We start from the raw sequence: 19,890 nt of genomic DNA, 5'->3' as shown, positions 1-19,890 counted from the left end.
CTGTGTACCTAACACTATTCTAAACACTTAGCATATATTTCTTATTTAATTTTCCCAATCACCCTGTGAGATGGATAGTCTTATTGTGGTTACCCATGAGACTCTGAGAGGTTAAATATTGTTCAAGGCTGCCAAAGAGTAAGTGATAGAATCAGGATCAAAATCCAGGCAGTCAGACTCCTTAACCCATGCCTCCAACAATGTGAAAATGCTGCCTTTCTGTCCTGAATGTCCTTCCTTTCAGTATGGGTCCATGGATGACTCTTTGTCAGTTGGACCTCAGGTTAAATATCGCCCTCTCTGAGCGGTCTTCCCTACTCACCCAATCTAAAGCAGCTCCTTATTCACTCTTTATCGAATTGCCCTATTTAAATATCTGCATTAAATTTATTCCTACCTGACATATTTACTTTGTTTGCATATTTGTTTATTCCCTCTCTCTTTCCATCAAAATGCAAGCTTCCAGAACAGAGGTGTCATGTCTTGTTCACCTGTAATTCCAGTACCTAGAACAGTGCTTGATGCTCATTACATTTTAGCTGGATGAATTAGTGAATGGAACTTCCCTATCTGAAGACAACATACAAAAGCCCTTCTTTAACACCTGAGGGTGTGCTTTCTGAGGTAGAATTGACTGGAATAAGAATCAATTACTCCCAACAAACAAGGTAGACAGTAAAAGAGGTTATTTAGCCAATAGATCCCACCATGATAACCCAGTGTGGAGGAATCGTATGTAAAGCACCTTAGCGGTGAGTCACTCAGTGAAGAGTAAAGGACATTTCCACAAATAATTACCGTAGATCCATTTTGGGTTTCAAGCAATTTTATTGCTATGTAGTTCAAAATTCTCAATATACTATTTCAGATTAAGAAACACAGGAACTTATTTAAGATATAGATATTATTTTAAAATTGTTAATATTTTGAATTACTAATAAGTCACTTCAAGTGTGCTTCTTAGATTAATACTACAAACATTTACTTACACAAAGGACATGACTTTGGGATGAAAAGTTGTGGACTGAAGTCAAATCCAGGGTAGTAACAGGAAGACAAAGGCTGACATTGCACGTTGTGAGTCACTGGGCAGACAGGAGATAGTAGCTGATGGGTGACAGACATAGAGGAAAATGAGGGAGACAGAAATACATGTAGGAGAACCAAAGAATGCAAAACACAGAGTTCATAAATGATGACAGAATCTTCTTGGCCAGAGACTAGATATGAAATAGATTTATTTGGAACCAGAGCACACATAGTTTCACATGCATATTTTGAAAGGTTTCCGTCTAACTTAAAAGCCCATTCACTGCACTCTCACAGAGATAAAGTTTGCAAAATTACATTGATTTACTAGATTATAGAGATAAGTATCCTTCTCACAGAGAGGTAAGTACTGTTCAGATACATATGAAGGACCAAATCAGTGATACCTGATGAGAAACATAACTGCATTAAGCTTATCCTTTCTAGGCCTTCACATTCATTTTTTTATAGAATACTAAACATGGAAGATTAATTGAATTTGCTTGTTTCTGTCTTTTTGACAGTTTGTGGGTATGTTTTGTAGAAGAGTAGAGGTAAATGTGGCTTAAGATAAATTTCAAGTTATTAAGGAGACTATCTTAATGGAAGAGATGCTATTATAGATTATAATACTAACAGCTGAATTTCTGTAATTTTTATTTAATAGCAACAGATATTGAGTGCACTCAATGCGACATCCTTTTCTTATATAGATTTAGTCGGAAATAACTTTCTTACTTAACATTCCTTGCCAGTTGATTCAAAAAGAAAAAGAAGAAGAAAAAAAAGAAAAGAAATGGAAAGGATGAGCATACGCAATGGTATTTTGAGAAGCTACAACATATGGACCTATTTTTGTCTCCCTCTTCACCTTATATACCCCAGCACCTATCAGAGTCCTGGTACATAATAAGTTCTCAGTAGATGATTGTTACTGATGGTTAAATTCATTATTTTATATTTAAATAGTAACTATTGATTTTACCTTGAACGTATGCCAGAGAAAATGCCCATTGCTGCAAGAGGAAAGCAAAGTCGTTTTTAGTTTCGGTGTCAGAAGCCTTTAACCCCTGGTATAATTTCTGTCTCAATTCCTGGTCTCAACAATCTAAGGCTCAGCAACAATGCTGAGTTAGATCCAAACACCACAAAGTCAAGATACCCCAAGCCACTGAAGTGCTGTTAGTTTTTGGAAATGTTGATTACATAAGGTCCATGGCATGATTCCTAGTCTCAAAGATAGTTCTTAAGCAGGGTTTAACTAATCCATCCAACTTCATTCTTATTAATGTCTACATAAACTGAGTCCAGAAGATCATTTAAACCCAGAAAACAAATCAACATCTGAAATGTGCATACATCTGAGAAAAATATGAACTCTGTGTCTTCTCACTTTGTCTAAACTAGGCTTCAGTCTTCAGGCAACAGAGGCTACAGAGGGGCTGCTATTGCTGAAAGGCAGGTTTAATCCTTCACTTTGAGGTTTAATTGTAGTTTTCACCATCTAAAATGTTAAGTCAAACTCAGCAACTACAAAATCTCTGTTCACTCTCAGTATCAAAACAACCTGAGGTCACCATAATTTCTTACTGATTGTTTCCATTTGGTCATTTCCTCTGGGCATAAAGTGTTGTGAGGATAAACATTTCATTATGTTTATGTCTCATATTTGGGACATTATATTGATCTATCTCCAGAACAAATTTAAATTGACTTGTGAGATTCCATGTATCTGTTTTTTTCAAATGACGATGAAAGATCATTCATCTTTAAAGGATATTTTTCAAGAAAGTTTAGACTAATTTTTCCTTCTATGGAAAGTGGGTCTTCAACAGGAACATATTTTTCCAAGGTCATAATCACTTATTACTTTGGAATAAAATGCACAACATTTCTACTTGAATCACATACATAATATCTTTTAGAACAGTTCTTGCACATGTACTAACCAATGTAATCACCTATTAGCTTTTCTTAACATCTATATGAAGTAACTGATAAATGTTATAATTCATTGTAAGGATTTCAATTTTTTTAAGGTAGAAAGAGAGATTGCCATATCAACCATGAGTTAGAGGTGGAACTTTCATGAACAAAATTTCAATGTAGTCCTTGCAAGACTGAAACCAAATTAAAATGCAGACTATTCACAGCTTCTATTTCTGGAGACTATTTACATCTTCAATTTTCACCTACTTTCTAGCCCTGCAAGGAAGCCTGGCATCTAAACACCTAGAAATGATTTTTCAATAGGTAATAGACAAATGTAATTTTGGCTTTTTTAAATTGAATGGCTGATATTAAGTTTTTGCAGCTATTTTAAATTTTAAAATTATAAATATTGTATCCAAATGGCTAGAAAATTATATGCTTGGAATAAAAAGACTCAGAATAAAAAGCAACTGTCTCCTCCTCTAGCCCTGCTCTCCAGAACTTAAACATTTCGTTTAATTTTAGCATTTTAGGTGGTTAAATATTATCTGTAATTTGCTTATTTTCCCACTGTTTTTTAAATCAGTTTTGGCCACTATTTACTGACTTTCTTCTCTACAAAATGAGGACTTAGGTCACTTAACCAAAGCCAGTTTCTTTCTTGTCTCTTCCTAATATGCTTACGACTATTCATAGTTCAACCCTTATCAACTTTGTAACTTCAAGCCTCAGATTTAAATCTTTATTATTTTTTCATCAACTGTAGGGAAACTCTTCACACCATATTTTTAAAAATGAACTTAGTTACAGTCGCATCTTTCTTTCATCTCTTCTCCCAGTTTTTAATTCTCTCACATTCTGTGACCTTTACCTATTGTATGATATCATGGTTGGAAACAGTTTGTCTTTTATATAATCACAGAGCAGATGAAACATGTGTTAAGTATTCTGTAATTAGCTTGTGGGCAGACTCTACCAGTTAAAGATGAGAGTTTACATTATTATGACACTGCTTACATTGTTCCTTTGGAGTTAAGTGGTGGACTGATGTTTTCCTTTCCTCTCTTAAGACCAACGTCACAACATCTGTGCCACACCAAGGAAGATATTACTAGAGTTTTAAGTTCAACTGAATTCATTCTCTTTTTATGTACTTCAGTAATTGCCTGCACCATACCCAGTCTTTCCCATAGGGTCTCATACAGTATATTTATAGATCAATCCATCTTATTTCTGAGACTTCCATCCTGGAGATGTCTATTCACTCCAGACTAACTGCTCTCAAGAACTGCTGCGCAGCTGTCGTTCTGAGACAAGGAGTCACTGCTGTCCTGATCTCATTGTCCTGATCTAATGTCTGCCCCTGTCTTGGTTTACTTGCTTATTTTGCTACAATGTATCCTCAAGTAACTTCTTACAAAAGCATGCATTGCAGGTAAACTCTGGAAAGTTTGCATGTCAGAAAATAACATTATTCTACATTTCTCTAATTTTTTATCCCTAAATATTTATATTTAATCAGGCACTGATTACTACATTCCAGTGATGATGATGAAAAGACAAATGCAAATCTAATTCTTATTCATTTGCATGTAACCGGCTCACACTTTTTCTCTGAAAAATTCCAATTTCTTCTCTTTATTCTTAATCTTCTAAAATTTCACAGTAATTTTTAAGAGTAAATCTTTTTTTCATTCATTATGGTGTGCCCTTTTAATCTAAATATTTAGGTTTTGAAACTGGGGAAATTCCTGCATAATTTCTTCGATAATTTTCTCTACTCTTTTTTCTCTCAGCTCTCCCTTTAGAAACTTGCTCTTCAGATATAGGGCTTCTGGATTGATCCTGTATGTATCCATATTTGTCGTCTTATTTTCATTTTTGTCTTTTTGTTTTAATTTTGGGGATGATTCTTATTTTCCAGCCTACTGATTTTTAAAAATGTAATCATATTTTTAATGTCTAGTAGATCTTTTGTGTTTATTTTCACAGTATACAGTCTACAATATACAAATCTTTCTAAACATACAAGGATCTCTTCTGCTCTGTAAGTTACCTCTCTTTTATGGGGGGGTCTGGTTTTTCTACATATTTACCTTGGTCATCCTTATTGTAAGCAGCTTTAAATAAATATATATATATATGCTAACCCTTCATTATCCATTCATTTTTGAAGATTTGAACAATAACTGTGCTTGGAAACTCTGTGTATGAAAGTAGGGTTTGACACTTCATGCCATAGTAAGTAGGGTTTGACGCTTCATGCCATAGTGAGGACGGAAGGAGACTACTAATGTCATCACAAGGCAGAAGCCTTTGTTCTGAAGCTCCAATGCCTACATTAGTTATCCTATATCTTTTAAGGTACTTGACACAGTTTTGTAGACTTTTTTTTTAGACTTGTTTTTTTAAAACCTGGCTTCTGTGGTTCTGCACCTATGATTGAAAATGGGATCAACTACTATTCAGGCATACTCTCAGTGGTGACCCTGTTTTCAGAGCCTTATCTCACTCCCAACATCTTTTACACCTATGTTTCTGAGTCTCTTCTTCAAGGTAGAGCAGCCCCCTCCTGTAACTCCTGCCTCCTCTGCATAGATACTGATGCATCTTATTTCATCCTATATCTTTAATTACCACTCTCCTTCACCTTCTGCCTTTAGAGAATTAAAGTTTCTTTCTCTTTTCTTTTTTTTTAGACTGATAAACTCTAAATTTATTTAGCAGGTAAATAAAGGTACTTATACATTTCTTTAACATGCAAATAAAGGTCAGTTTTTTAAATTAAATTTATTGAGGTGACAATGGTTAGTGAAATTACATAGGTTTCAAGTGTACAAATCTGTAATACATCATCTATATATCACATTGTGTGCTCACCACCCTGAGTCAGTTCTCCTTCCGTCACCATATATTTCACTCCCTTTACGTTCTTCTACCATTGCCCGTCCCCCGTTACCCTCTGGTAACCACTAAACTGTTGTCTGTGTCTATGAGTTTTTGTTTTTTTATTTGTTTGTCTTATTCCTTTCTTGCTTTCAGTTTTATATCTCACATATCAGTGAAGTCATACAGTTCTCGACTTTTTTTGTCTGACTTATTTCACTTAGTATAATAATCTCAAGATCCATCCATGTAGTCGCACATGGCAGTATTTCATCTTTTCTAATGGCACAGTAGTATTCCATTGTGTATATATACCACATCTTCTTTATCCAGTCATCTATCAAAGGACGCTTTGTTGTTTCCATGTCTTGGCCACCATAAATAAAGTTGCAGTGAACATCGGAATACATATACAAGGTCTGACAATTGAGTTCATGAATTTGTTGCAACAATGTTGCTAATCTTTTTTGACATCAGAGGGATTATTATGAATTTGTACCAATTGGACAAACAGTTAACCAAGTTTACTATTTGGAATTACTGAAAAGGCTGCATGAAAAAGTTAGACAACTTTAACTTTTCGCCAACAATTCATGGCTCTTGCATCATGACAATGTACCAGCTCACATGGCACTGTCTGTGAGGCAGTTTTTAGCAGTAAACAAATAACTGTATTGGAACACCCTCCCTACTCACCTGATCTGGCCCCCAGTGACTTCTTTCTTTACCCAAAGATAAAGGAAATATTGAAAGGAAGAGATTTTGATGAAATTCAGGACATCAGGGATAACAAGATGACATCTCTGATGGCTATTCCAGAAAAAGAGTTCCAAAATTGCTTTGAAGGGTGGACAAGGCACTGGCATCTGTGCATAGCTTCCCAAGGGGAGTGCTTCAAAGGTGACCATAGTGATATTCAGCAATGAGGTATGTAGCACTTTTTCTAGGACGCATTCGTGAACTTAATTGTCAGACCTCGTATCTTTACAGTCAAATGTTTTCAGATTTTTTGGGTAGATACCCAGGAGAGGGATTTCTGGGTCATATGGTAATTCTATCCATAATTTCTTGAGGAACCTTCACTCTACTTTCCATAATGGCTGCACCAGTCTGCATTCCCACCAGTAGTGTATGAGGGTTCCTTTTCCTCCATGGCCTCTCCAACACTTGTTATTATTTGTCTTGATGATGATAGCCATTCTAAAAGGTGTGAGGTGATTTCTCATTGTGGTTTTAATTTGCATTTCCCTAATAGCTAGTGAAGTTGAGCATTTTTTCATATATCTGTTGGCCGTTTGTTTGTCTTTATGGGAGAAGTGTCTGTTCAGGTCCTCTGCCCATTTTTTAATTGGATTGCCCATCTTTTCGTCATTGAGTTGTATGAGTTTCTTATATATTTTTGATATTAGCCCCTTATTGTTTGCAAATACCTTCTCCCGTCCGGTTGGTTGCTGTGTCTTTGTTTTGTTGATGGTTTCTTTTGCTGTGCAGAAAATGTTTAGTTTGATATAGTCCTATTCATTTATTTTAGCTATTACTTCCCTTGCCTTTGAGGTCAAATTCATAAAATCCTCTTTGAACCGAAGGTCCATAAGTTTAATACCTATGATTTATTCTATACAGTTTATTGTTTCAGGTCTTATGTTTAGGTCTTTGATTGATGTTGAGTTAATTTTGGTACATGGTGACAGATAGCAGTCTAGGTTCATTCTTTTGCACATGGCTTTCCAATTTTTGCAGCACCATTTATTGAAGAGGCTGCTGTTTCTCCATTGTATATTTTTGACTTGTTTGTCAAAAATTATCTGTCCATATATATGCGGGTTTATTTCTGGGTTCTCAATCTATTCTATTGGTCTGTGTGTATGTTTTTCTGCCAATACTATGCTGTTTTGATTATTGTTGACCTGTAGTACAAACTGCAGTCAGGGAGTGTGATACCTCCAGCTTTATTCTTTTTTATTAGGATTGCTTTGGCTATTCAGGGACTTGTGTGATTCCATACAAATCTGATGATGTTTTTGTTCTATTTCTTTAAAAAAATGCTATTGGGATTTTTGATGGGGATTGCATTAAATCTGTATATTGCTTTGGGTAATATGGCCATTTTAACTATGTTAATTCTTCCAACCTATGAACACAGAATGTTTTTCCATTTCTTTGTGTCTTCTTTAATTTCTTTTAAAAATGTCTGTATTTCTTTGGTATCCCTGGTAACTTCTCCTCTGTCATTTCTGATTTTGTTTATTTGTGTCTTTTCTCTTTTTATCTTAGTGAGTGAAGCCAAGGGGTTGTCGATTTTATTAACCTTTTCAAAGAACAAGCACTTTGTTGCATTAATTTTTTCTGTTGTCTTTTTGTTCTCTATTTTATTTAGTTCTGCTCTGGTTTTTATTACTTCCTTCCTTCTGCTGACTTTGGGTTTCATTTTTTCCTCTTTTTCTAGTTCTTTAAGGTGTATTTAGGTTGTCTATCTGGGATTTTCCTTCTTTCTTGAGCTAGGCCTGTAATGATACAAATTTCCCTCTGATTACTGCTTTTGCTGCATCACAATAATTTTGATAGTATGTATTTTCATTCTCATTTGTTTCTATGTATCTTTTGATCTCTCCTCCTATTTCTTCTTTGACCGAGTCATTCTTTAAAAGCATATTATTTAATCGTCACATATTTGTGGTTTTTCCTGCTTTCTTTTTGCAGTTGATTTCCAATTTCAAAGCCTGTGATCAGAGAATATGCTTGGTATAATTTCAATCTTCTTAAATTTGCTGAGGTTGGTTTTATGTCCCATCATATGGTCTATCCTTGAGAATGTTCCATGTACACTAGAAAAGAATGTATAGTCTGGTGATGTAGGATGAAGTGCTCTATAAATGTCAATTATTTCCATTTGGTCTAATGTGGCATTTAGGGCTGATATTTCCTTACTTATTTTCTGTTTGGATGATGATTCCATAGCTGTCAATGATGTATTTAGGTCCCCTAGTATAATTGTCTTTTGGTCAATTTCTCCCTTTAGTTCTATTAGTAGTTGCTTGGTATATTTTGGTGCTCCCTGATTGGGGGCATAAATATTGATGACTGTTAAGTCTTCTTGTTGTATAATCCCCTATATCATTATGAAATGTCCATCTTTGTCTCTTATTACCTTTTTGATCCTGAGTTCTATTTCATCTGACATCAGCATGGCTACACCCACTTTTCTTTGAATATCATTTGCTTGAAGTATCAATTTCCACCCTTTCACTTTGATTATGTATTTGCCCTTGTAGCTGAGATGCATCACTTGTAGGTAGCATATGGTTGGGTTTTGTTTTTTGATTCAATCTGTTAATCTGTGCCTTTTTACTGGTGAGTTCCGTCCATTTACATTTAGGGTGGTTATTGATATATGAGGCTTTTCTATATCCATTTTGTCTTTTGTTTTGTGGTATCTCGGTGTCTCCATTGTTCCTTTGCCTTTTTGCTGCTGTTATTTCAGTGTGTAGTATTCTATATTTTCCCCTCTGTTTCTTCTTTTTTTATGATATATTTCTCCGTTCTGGATATTTCTGAGTTATTACCATTAAATTTATGTGAAAGAAAGTTTCATATATATAGTAGTCCTTTTCTTCATTGTGCGTATCTCCATGTCCCTTTGCAGATTCAGACCTTTAGTCTCTCCCGTTATGTTTTTGTTGTCACAAGTTATCCCAACTTATGCTGTGATTTGATTTCTGAGTTGCACTAGCAAGTTATCTTTTTCTTCTCTTTTCCCTTTTTTTCCCTTAATGTTTTTATCTTCTTTGCCATTTATGTTGTTTAAGTATATAGTGCCCTATTTTGTGTAGGGATTGCCATTCCCTGCTTCTGTCTGTCTGTTTGTAATGTTGCTCATGGTTTTGTATTCTTTTGTTTTTTTGTGTCAGGTTTAATAGCCTCCTTCAATATTTCCTGTAATGCAGGTCATGTGTTAGAAAGTTCCCTCAGCTTCTGTGTTGTCCTTCATATCTAAAGGATATTTTTGCTGGATATATTATTCTTGGCTCATCATTTCTCTCTTTCTATAGTTTATTTGATTTCACTCCCTCCTAGCTTGTAGAGTTTCTGCTGAAAAGTTTGATGATAGTCTAATGGACTTTCCACTATAAGTTACTGCTTCCCTTCCCCCTGCCTACCCCGCCCCCCCAGCTGCCTTGAGAATTCTTTCTTTGTTATTAATTTTTGACAGTTTCAATATAATGTGTCTTGAAGAAGACCTGTTGGGATTGAGGTAATGAGGTGTTCTGTTTGCTTCTTGGATTTGAGGATCCAGTTCTTTCCACAAGTTTGGGAAGTTCTCATTGACTATTTGAATTTTCTGTCTGTTCCCTTCTCCTTCTCTTCTCCTTCTCCACCCATTGTTCTTATGTTGCTCTTTCTAATGGAGTCAGAAAGTTCTTGTACAGTTCTTTCATTTCTTTTAATTTTCAAGTCCCTCTCTTCTTCCATCTGTGTCATTTGCAGATTTCTATCTTCAATATCACTAATTCTTTCCTCCATCTGATCAGCTCTATTACCCAAGCTGGCCATTTCATTCTTTATTTCTTTATTGAGTTCTTCATCTCCAGAATTTATATGTAGTTCTTTTTTAAAAGTTTCAATCTCTTTGTCAAAATACTAATTTTCTTCTTTGATTGTGTTTCTGAGTTCATTAAACTGCTTATCTGTTTTCTTACATCTTGTTGAGTTTTTTTCAGAACAGCAATCTTGAATTCTCTGTCATTTAAGTCATATTTCCCTGTTTTTAAGTTCATTTTCTGGAGACTTTTCATTTTCTTTCTGAGCTGCCTTGTTACTTTGGCTAGTCATGACAATTAATGAATCATTATATCTCTTCCTTGGCATCTACAGGAGTGGGTTCTACAGCAGGTTGATATTAAGAGGCATTTCTTTTGCTTTCCAGTAGGTGTTGCTGGAATCTTTTATTTTTCTCTCCCACTGCAAGCTTTTATTTTCTCTCATGCTGTAGCATTTTATTTTCTCTTGCACTGTTCCAGTTTCTCACACAATAGAATGTGGGCTTCTCCATGTGAGCATGTCACCTGGGTCTCAGAGCACTGCCTCTGTGGAAGGATATGGATGGTGACAGAGTTCTGAGCTTCTGTAATTCCACTGCTGCCACTGTAGCCCAATGCAGAGCTTGTGTGTCTCAGCAGCTCTGGTTGCCCCCCAGGGATCCATCCAGGAAGGGGGCAGGGTGAGCAGTGAAAGGAGGCTGGTGTTTTTATGGCTCTGAGCAATGGCGACTACCCGCCCACAGCTTTCTTGCCCCTATAGCTCTTTCCCTATCACTGGAATTCATCACGTGCTGTGCGTCCATGGCTGTGAGAATGTTACTCCAATTCTCAGGTCTGTAGATATTCTGTTCTTTAATCTGACACTGCTACCATTTCTTCTGGAGCCTGCTTCTAACACTGGGAGGGTGGGATAGGAGAGCCCTGGGAGGGTGGGGGGGTGAGTCGGCCAGGCTCCATGTCTTTGTTTTCTGTTTTCTGCCTAGCTGTAAGGGCAAAACCAGTTTTCACCCAAGGTCTCTGCCCCATACACTGGATTCAGCTGTATTATATGCTGATCCCATAGTCAGGACTGTGGGCCACAGGGTTGTGGCCTACAGTCTGAATTCTTCCCTCTCCTGAGACTGCAGTGATCTATGGACTGCATCCTGTGGCCCGCAGCCAGCATTTCTGCACTTCCCTCCTCCCCTGTTCACCAGATTTGTCCACCTTCAGGTGATTCGATGCGTGGATCTCTCAGATGTGCTTGTATGTTACTTAAGTTATCCTTTGTTGACTTATTGCTGTTCAATTTGTTGTAACTTCCAGGGGAGATTTCAAGAAGTACTCCTCACACCACCATTTCTGTGACATAATCTGTTAAAGTTTCTTCTCCGCTAATGACTCATATCATTTTCTTTGCTTTGGGTTTTTTATCCCCCACATCCCATGTTTTACTTCTTTACTACCATTTTAATGAGAACTTTGGAAAGAAATGAGATAAAAGCATGTATTAGTCCATTGTCATAAGCCAGAGTTACTTTTCATATCTTACCTGACTAAATTGCTCTTTATATTTTGTTGAATTAATTATTCATGCCTAGGGAAAATTTTTGTTTTTTGATGTTTTTCATGGGTCAGATTGTCTTCTTATTTCAATATATTTGAATTTCCATGCACATACCATCTGTGAATTTAGAAACATTTATGTTTCGTCATCATTAAAGATCATATGACTTTCACTTCTATATTCAGAGAATATACAATCTTTGTAGTTATCATTGAAATTTATAGCACTCACTGAAGTGATAGTACAAAATATAATTATATCTTTCATCATCTTCCTAACTGCACAACTTAGTATTCTGCCAGTTACAAATTATTCTAATGAGAAACGTATGTAGAAAAAAATGAGCCAAAACAAGCTCTATGCTAGAGTTAGTTATGTCCTTGATTTGCTTTGAGGATCTGTTCTTCCCCCTCCAAACACACAGGAACCAATAGGAACTAGAAAATTATCAATTCTAAGGATAGGCAAAGGAAGATGGAAAAAACATGGAATAGGACCAAAAAAAATTAAATAAAAAAAGAACAGAAAAGGGGGAAAAGGGTATAAATGGATAAGAAAGAATATTATTTTGTTTAGAACAAAGGTCAACAGTTATAGGCACTCACACTGCCTTTCACAATGGGTATAATAAATCACTTTTTAATTTTGCTGTTTAAAAATCTCACAAAATGCCTGGGTTTCTATTTGGTTTAGGTTTTGACATTTATGAAGTCCAGGACTTTCCTAAAATCTTATTTGTAAAAGTTTTACAATTTTTTAACAATCATTAATTTTTCATCATATGTATTATATTGATTGATACTCTATATCTTTCACAGCACGTGACTACGAGGTCCAAAGGCTTGAGTTTTGGGGGCTTTTTTTCCTTGCACCTCCATGGCTGTTCTATCAGGCCCTGCTATCCACACAAGGCATTTATACTTTAAAACTCTACCTCTTTCAGGTAGACTGTGATTGAATTTTTATTGTTATATTCTAAAATGATATCATTCGTGGAAGCTGCTCATTCATCAATACAAACTGAAAATCTGCTTACAGAATTCTTTCTGACTTGAAAAAGTTGTCCAAACACTCAAAACATGGGGGCAGGAGAGGGGTGGGGACAGGTAAACAGGTCGATGAACAATATGTTTAATTTTTCTGACTTCTTAAGAGACACTGCTGGTGAACTGGTATAATGATAATGGATTTCCTCACGTATTCCATTCCAGATTGTACAAATCATTTCCTATTTTTAAAATCCATATTTTAGATTTAGAGAATTGAAAAAGCAAATTATAGTTAAAAGCACAGTACCCAAACTGAATCCCATGAATTTGCTCTGTTTTAGGAGCCCTTTCTTTGCTCTTGGTATGAGTGTGTGTTGGAATCATTGGCCATGTTAACCTAACATGTTTATGTTTCTCTAATTTCAGCATGTGGCAAATTAATGAAAATCACAGGCCCAATGACAGTCAAGACATCTGGAACCCGATTTGGTGCTTGGATGACAGATCCTTTAGCATCTGAAAAAAATAACAGAGTATGTTTCTTCCACAAATGCCTTCGCTTAGAATTATGTTTTATTTACACTTTTTATCTACTGAACTATTCATTTTTTTATGGATATTAGTTTCCACTTGAAAAGTATTAACACCATAATGTTAATGTAGCTACAGACATATGGCAAATTTATTTCAGTAAAATGTTATCTCCTATAATTACCAGTATAGTTTAGTCTAATTTTTATTGGTTTTCATCGTTTTACACTTGAAAAAGGTATTACAAAAATGTAGACTTTTCTATATACTCCTTCTAAAACCTGGTCCTTAATGTGAAAAAAAAAACAAAACACTAAATAAGTGAAAACCTCAAGAGCTAACCAATTCACTAAACAAGCAAAAATGTCTCTCGAGGCTAAGGCTAATTTTCAAGGTAAAAGCACTGAAATTTTGAGGGGGGAAGTATTTTCATAAATTAGCAATGCCTGAATTATGTAAATAAATATACTGGAAACTTTCCACAGTTCAATTTATGTTCTATTACAGAACTCAGTATGCATTAAGATTCTCAAAGGTTATATCCAAACAAGATTAGTAGTTGATTAGCAAAATGGTTGCATTAAAAGTTAGTTGTACCCATCAGTTGATTCAAAGAACAAGTGTTACTAGAAGGTCCTGTGGTATCCATCAAGGAGAAATGAGTTGAATGTGTAAAAATAGACCATACATTTATACATTTTTCAGAGCAAGTTGTAGAATAAATATATTTGCAGAAGGTGGTATTTTCACAGTTATCATTGATAGCATTGATCTATCAGGTAACTAAACAAAGTGATGTGTTTGCACTAATACATGTTTGGTTCACTCAGTAGTATGCACTGAATGGTCAAAACAAACAAACAAACAAAAAGCACAAAAAACCAAACCAACCTCACGGCAGTAAATTCAGTTGTTTTCCTTTGCACACAGACCATGTCATTATTTTTGCAAAAGCCCGCAGTACTATCACATGGCAACAGGTCAGCGGTAAGATAATGTGGCTTCCAGAGCCTGAGAACAGTGATGTTAATATGTGTTGACTCTCACTGTCTTTATTTTGGAATTCTCAGAAAAGTATGAATTTACTTACTTCATTTATTTTTTTTCCTTCTTCACAGGTCTGGTACATGGACAGTTATACTAACAACAAAATTGTCCGTGAGTACAAATCAATTGCAGACTTTGTCAGTGGGGCTGAATCAAGAACATACAACCTCCCTTTCAAATGGGCAGGAACTAACCATGTTGTCTACAATGGCTCACTCTATTTTAACAAGTATCAGAGTAACATAATCATCAAATACAGCTTTGATATGGGGAGAGTGCTTGCCCAACGAAGCCTGGAGTATGCTGGCTTCCACAACGTTTACCCCTACACATGGGGTGGATTCTCTGACATCGACCTAATGGCTGATGAAATCGGGCTGTGGGCTGTGTATGCAACTAACCAGAATGCAGGCAATATTGTCATCAGTCAACTTAACCAAGATACCTTGGAGGTGATGAAGAGCTGGAACACCGGCTATCCCAAGAGAAGTGCAGGGGAATCTTTCATGATCTGTGGGACACTGTATGTCACCAACTCCCACTTAACTGGAGCCAAGGTGTATTATTCCTATTCCACCAAAACCTCCACATATGAGTACATAGACATTCCCTTTCATAACCAATACTTTCACATATCCATGCTTGACTACAATGCCAGAGATAGAGCTCTTTATGCCTGGAACAATGGTCACCAGGTCCTGTTCAATGTCACCCTTTTCCACATCATTAAGACTGAGGATGATACATAAGTAAATGTAATTTGTTTCCATTGATCTAAACAGTGTCATTTGTGATAAACTCTATAGGACCCTTCTTTTCTTTATTAAAACTTTTCACCATTTCTCCAAAGCATTTTCTATTATAAAGTTGGTGTTTCAAAAAACAGCTGAGCCTGTATAAATTAACCTGTTGGAAATACATCTTAACTCCTAAATTTACAAGGCCTATCATGTCCTTGTCATGAAAAGCACTAAAAAGAACTTAAGTGGCTAAAGTCATAGTTTTGCAAAAGATTAATGATCTGCCTTATATTAAAGTCAGAGACTAATGGTAGCTTAAATGCATGAATGTCTCTCTCTTTTTTTTTTTAACTGTCATTTTTTACTGTCTTTAGCTCCACATCAGGATTCATTTTGGTAGGAATCGGAAAAAAATAAAAGTACTTCCCCCAATTTATTTCTAAAAAAGATTTAAGGATTTTATGAATATGGGAAAAGAATATTAATCATTTTGCTGTTCTATAATTCTCCAATGCGGTGCTGTACAGTCATTTTTAAATCTCTTGCTAACATTTTATTGGCAATATGTATTTCTAGCATTGTAACCACCATTGTGCAATTGTATCTCTTCACTTCTGTGAAAGTAAGTAATATTTTTTTATAAAATACACTGAAGTTTAATCTCAGTAATTATTATGGATCAATTTTCAAGTGTGGTCAAGAAGGAAGTATCTTCTCGACTTACCCCTTTACATAAGCTGAAAAGAAAATCAAACCCTTACATAGAGTCTTTCTTTTACCCCAAGTTCATTGGACCACTACCACTGAATGCTAAATGGATTCAGTACGGATAAGTTACTCTGTTCACTCCACGGAAAGAAACCCTTATAGTGGCCTGCAAAGATGCAGCTAAGTCACAAAAATTGGATTTCAGTTGACTATACTCATTTATTGTACAACCAAATTTTATTGTTCATAATTAAATATATTAGTGTTTTAACTTATATTTTGAACACAAACTTGCAATAATGTAATTCCTTGTGTCAGGACTCTAAAAGTACATGAAGCACATATAAAAACTCTTAAAAAGAAAATTTCTTTAATATCATCTAGATTCACATTATAAACTCTGGAGAGTTATTGGCAAGATTTATGAAACAGGAAATGATGGGAAGACTTGGGAGTTGTCTGCGTGGTTTAAATGTGTAAATAACCAATCCAGAAACATGACGGGAAGGCAACCCCCTGCTACCCTGATTCACTGTGTGTACAGAAACACTGTAACCAAAAAAGAAAGCTTTAATAATATTTTGTTAGTAACTCCGAAAACATATAATCAATATATATCAAACACATATAAAGTTTGGATATACTTTCCATATATTAAAAATACTTACCTAAGGCAGTTTTAAAGAAACTAGTATTGGTTGGTTTTATAATTTAAAAAATATATTCTATAATAAACAATATATAACTTAAGTTGTAAATGTTTAGTTTCACACATACATAATACTGTAATTTCCTTTGTAGAGCAAGGATATAACAATTCAGATAAAGCATTATGTAAAGAAATATTAATACTTAAGAGTAATTCATTTCAATTGTCCCAAGTAAAACTTCATTCTCAAATAGCTCACTGTCAAAATCGTAGGATTAAATAACCCAATCTTGGAATTGTTGAAATTTAACAAATATTTTTTTTTCTTTTGCCTACAGGGTTCTTTTGCAATGTTGTCTTGTCTTTGAAAATATTTCTATAAGTTCTCCTCTGCTTTGGAGAATTAGAAAACTTTAGGGGGGTTACTTGTCATTGTACACACACCACAAAAATAATCAGCCAATATCAAGAGTTTGTATATTGAGTTTCTTTGGAGAAAGAAAGTCAACTTCAGAAATGAATGCATTTTTACGTAGATGGCCTCTGATGAATAACTGGGTCTTCATTTCTTGTTTTTGAAAAAGGATGTAATATGGTATCATGTATATTCAAAACCTGGACTATCACAGCTTTTTTGTGAGATGTGCAGCTTGTAAAGCACTTTACTGTTTTCTGTGTGAGTTTTCATCACCATCTCCAATTTATAGTGTGTGTGCTGCTAGAGCAAGCACAGATTTTATTACTGTCACTAGAAGTGGGGTAACATGAGTTTAAAAATGTGATTTGCATTAAACATTTACAGTTTAAAAGCATTTTTCTTAATAAATTATTATCAGTTTTGTGCCTGAAATAAATAAGAACTTACTCTAATCACTGTTTTTTTAATCTCAAATAAATAAATTTTATGAGGGAAATGAGTATTTTTAAATCATCCACATAATATAATTGGTAAAGAATTCCAAGCTCAGAAAGTTCTAATCTCACGTGAAATGTGTAATTGTTATTTTCTGAAATAGCCTCATCATTAACACACTTCTGGGTCGTTCAAATAATAATATAATCATGGTCTGATTGTGTTTGCCTGGCAATTTGTATTTGTGGCACTTGAATCACAACACCCATTCCTTGCTACTATACTTATACCTATGAGGTAGGAAACTGATAATATTGCAGTACATTACCGATATGTAGAGATGAAAGAGAAAATAATGACAGATGCCTAAATGCAGCATCACAAGTGATTAGATAAGATTTACCATAAACTCAGAATCTCTGGTTCCTATTACCATACTCAAAGTCATTTCGTATTTATAATCCATACTAGTCTCTCTGAAGAAATGTTACCTTGACTCTTTTTACTAATAAGAAAATGGTCTCTATGTCTGAAAATCACTACCAAGCTTACAAGTACAAATTTTTCAAACAGAAGAATTACGTGTATTTTTAAAACGTACCTCATAACTATATAAAATTGTATTGATGTTCAACTAAAAATAACCCCCAAAAAACAGTTATTTTTCCATTAAGGTAAGCTTTACAAATGAAGCTTTACATATAATAATCTTTTAACTTTATTATCCTTAAGGAATAGATTTTCAAAACAAAAACTATCTGGTCTCCTTAGCTCTCAGGATTACCAACTGTTTTCTGCAAATGCTAAATTTGAATACAATTGATAGCAACATTAAAAGTGTTCCTTCAAGTTACAGCAAATATGAAAAATGTAGACACTGCGGAGTTTCTAAAAGCCAAGCCTTCTAGAAATATGAATGCTTTTGAAAACAGAATGTAAAATGGCATCTTGCTGACTTGACGAAGTAGGCATGATTACAGCCTTCACTAAACATACAACTTGAGTTCCTATGACATAAAAGAATGGGTATCTACAGACAAAGCGTACTTCACTTTCTCCATCATCACATGATAAGTGGACCATGAGGAGAGCAACCATAAAGTGGTCTACCTAGCACTATACACAGGGAGCGTTAATTAAAATTCAGATGCTATAGAATGACACAAAACCTTAATCTCTCATGACTCATAGCTAGAAACAGTCATTTCTAGAAAGGCTCAGAGGCACTATCATTCAGTTCAGTAGGCTATATCCATACTGAAATCAAGATCATGAAATGGTTTCTGTTTCTAAAATTAGGTAAGCTCAGCATAAATCTTTTAGCTAACAATTTGTCATAATCAGTGACTCTTCAGAGAAGGTCTACAGATTAATAAAATATGTTCTGTTGAATTGTTGAACTTGTACTTGAAAAAATAGAAGTACACTTTGCCTGTAGATACCCATTCTTTTATGTCATAGAAACTCAAGTTGGAAGAAAAATCAACTTCACCAAAATATTTTATTTTTCCATGAAATAGTGAATTCAGCTGATGACAATCCCTTAAATTAGAAAACTGCTCCACAGTTTAACCAATCAAAAATAAATCCTCCCCAATACACTTTACCAAGATGATTTTTCTGACTCACATCCTAAAATTATGTTATACAATTAATCCCTTTTGAACTATTCCCAGGCTTAGAGGAATTTTAATCTTGTTTGGAGTCTGCCTTGTGTCCAAAATGTCAAACTGGTGGGCAGAACAGTTATCCTCTTTGAAGCTCAGTTTATCAATTGCCAAATAACTTTGACAAGTATAAATTATTATTAAATATGACTTGAGAATAATATAAAAGAATATAAAATTTTATATTGCCAAGAGTACCTAGTACTTTCCAAAAGTATAACCATCTTAAAACATTATTCCTGATTAGAGATGTGAAGCAATATGGTGAAAATGGAAGAATTCTCGGGACCATCTTAATGTTGCAAGAAGTTAGCTGGTAAACCACACACACACACACACACACACACACACACACAATTCATGATCAAGTGCATCCCTACCAAAGCTACAGTCTTCTCAGAGGCATTTGCACCCTTAAAAAAAAAAAAAAAAACAACTAAAATATTACCATAATATATCATTCCCTACCCCAATTGAGACTTGGACATATTATTACATGTTAGCAGAAATTTCCAAAACATATATTTTATGTGACAAGGGTCTTGAAAATAGAGCAAGAAATTAGCTCACCAAAAAAAAGCCATTTTAAATTTAAGTATGTTATAGAAATTTATCATACTGCTAATGTTGATAGTACATATCCAGCCAGCTCTTTATACCATTCTTGACTTCACATGAATTCACATATGTTACCCATGTGTAGTTTATGACCTTTCCAATTAGATAATACCACATTATTTATTCATTTATTTGAAATATAATCCTTGAGCTAAAC

At 34.8% G+C, this 19,890-nt stretch overlaps 1 protein-coding gene across 3 annotated transcripts in view; it reads left to right on the top strand.

The window, feature by feature from the left end:
* Nucleotides 1–17,465, top strand: part of OLFM3 (olfactomedin 3) — a 180,846-nt gene extending 163,381 nt beyond the window's left edge. For all 3 annotated transcript variants that reach the window (XM_019753730.2, XM_019753729.2, XM_074318686.1), the window contains exons 5-6: nt 13,347–13,453; nt 14,570–17,465. In XM_019753730.2, coding sequence (XP_019609289.1) covers nt 13,347–13,453; nt 14,570–15,247 — 785 coding nt within the window. In that variant the 3' untranslated portion in view covers nt 15,248–17,465. The remainder of the gene's footprint in view (nt 1–13,346; nt 13,454–14,569) is intronic.
* Nucleotides 17,466–19,890: the final 2,425 nt, after the last annotated feature.

This window comes from Rhinolophus sinicus, linkage group LG14, assembly GCF_036562045.2.
Source record: "Rhinolophus sinicus isolate RSC01 linkage group LG14, ASM3656204v1, whole genome shotgun sequence".
Lineage (NCBI taxonomy): Eukaryota > Metazoa > Chordata > Mammalia > Chiroptera > Rhinolophidae > Rhinolophus > Rhinolophus sinicus.
This window is presented reverse-complemented; position numbering and strand designations above follow the sequence as displayed.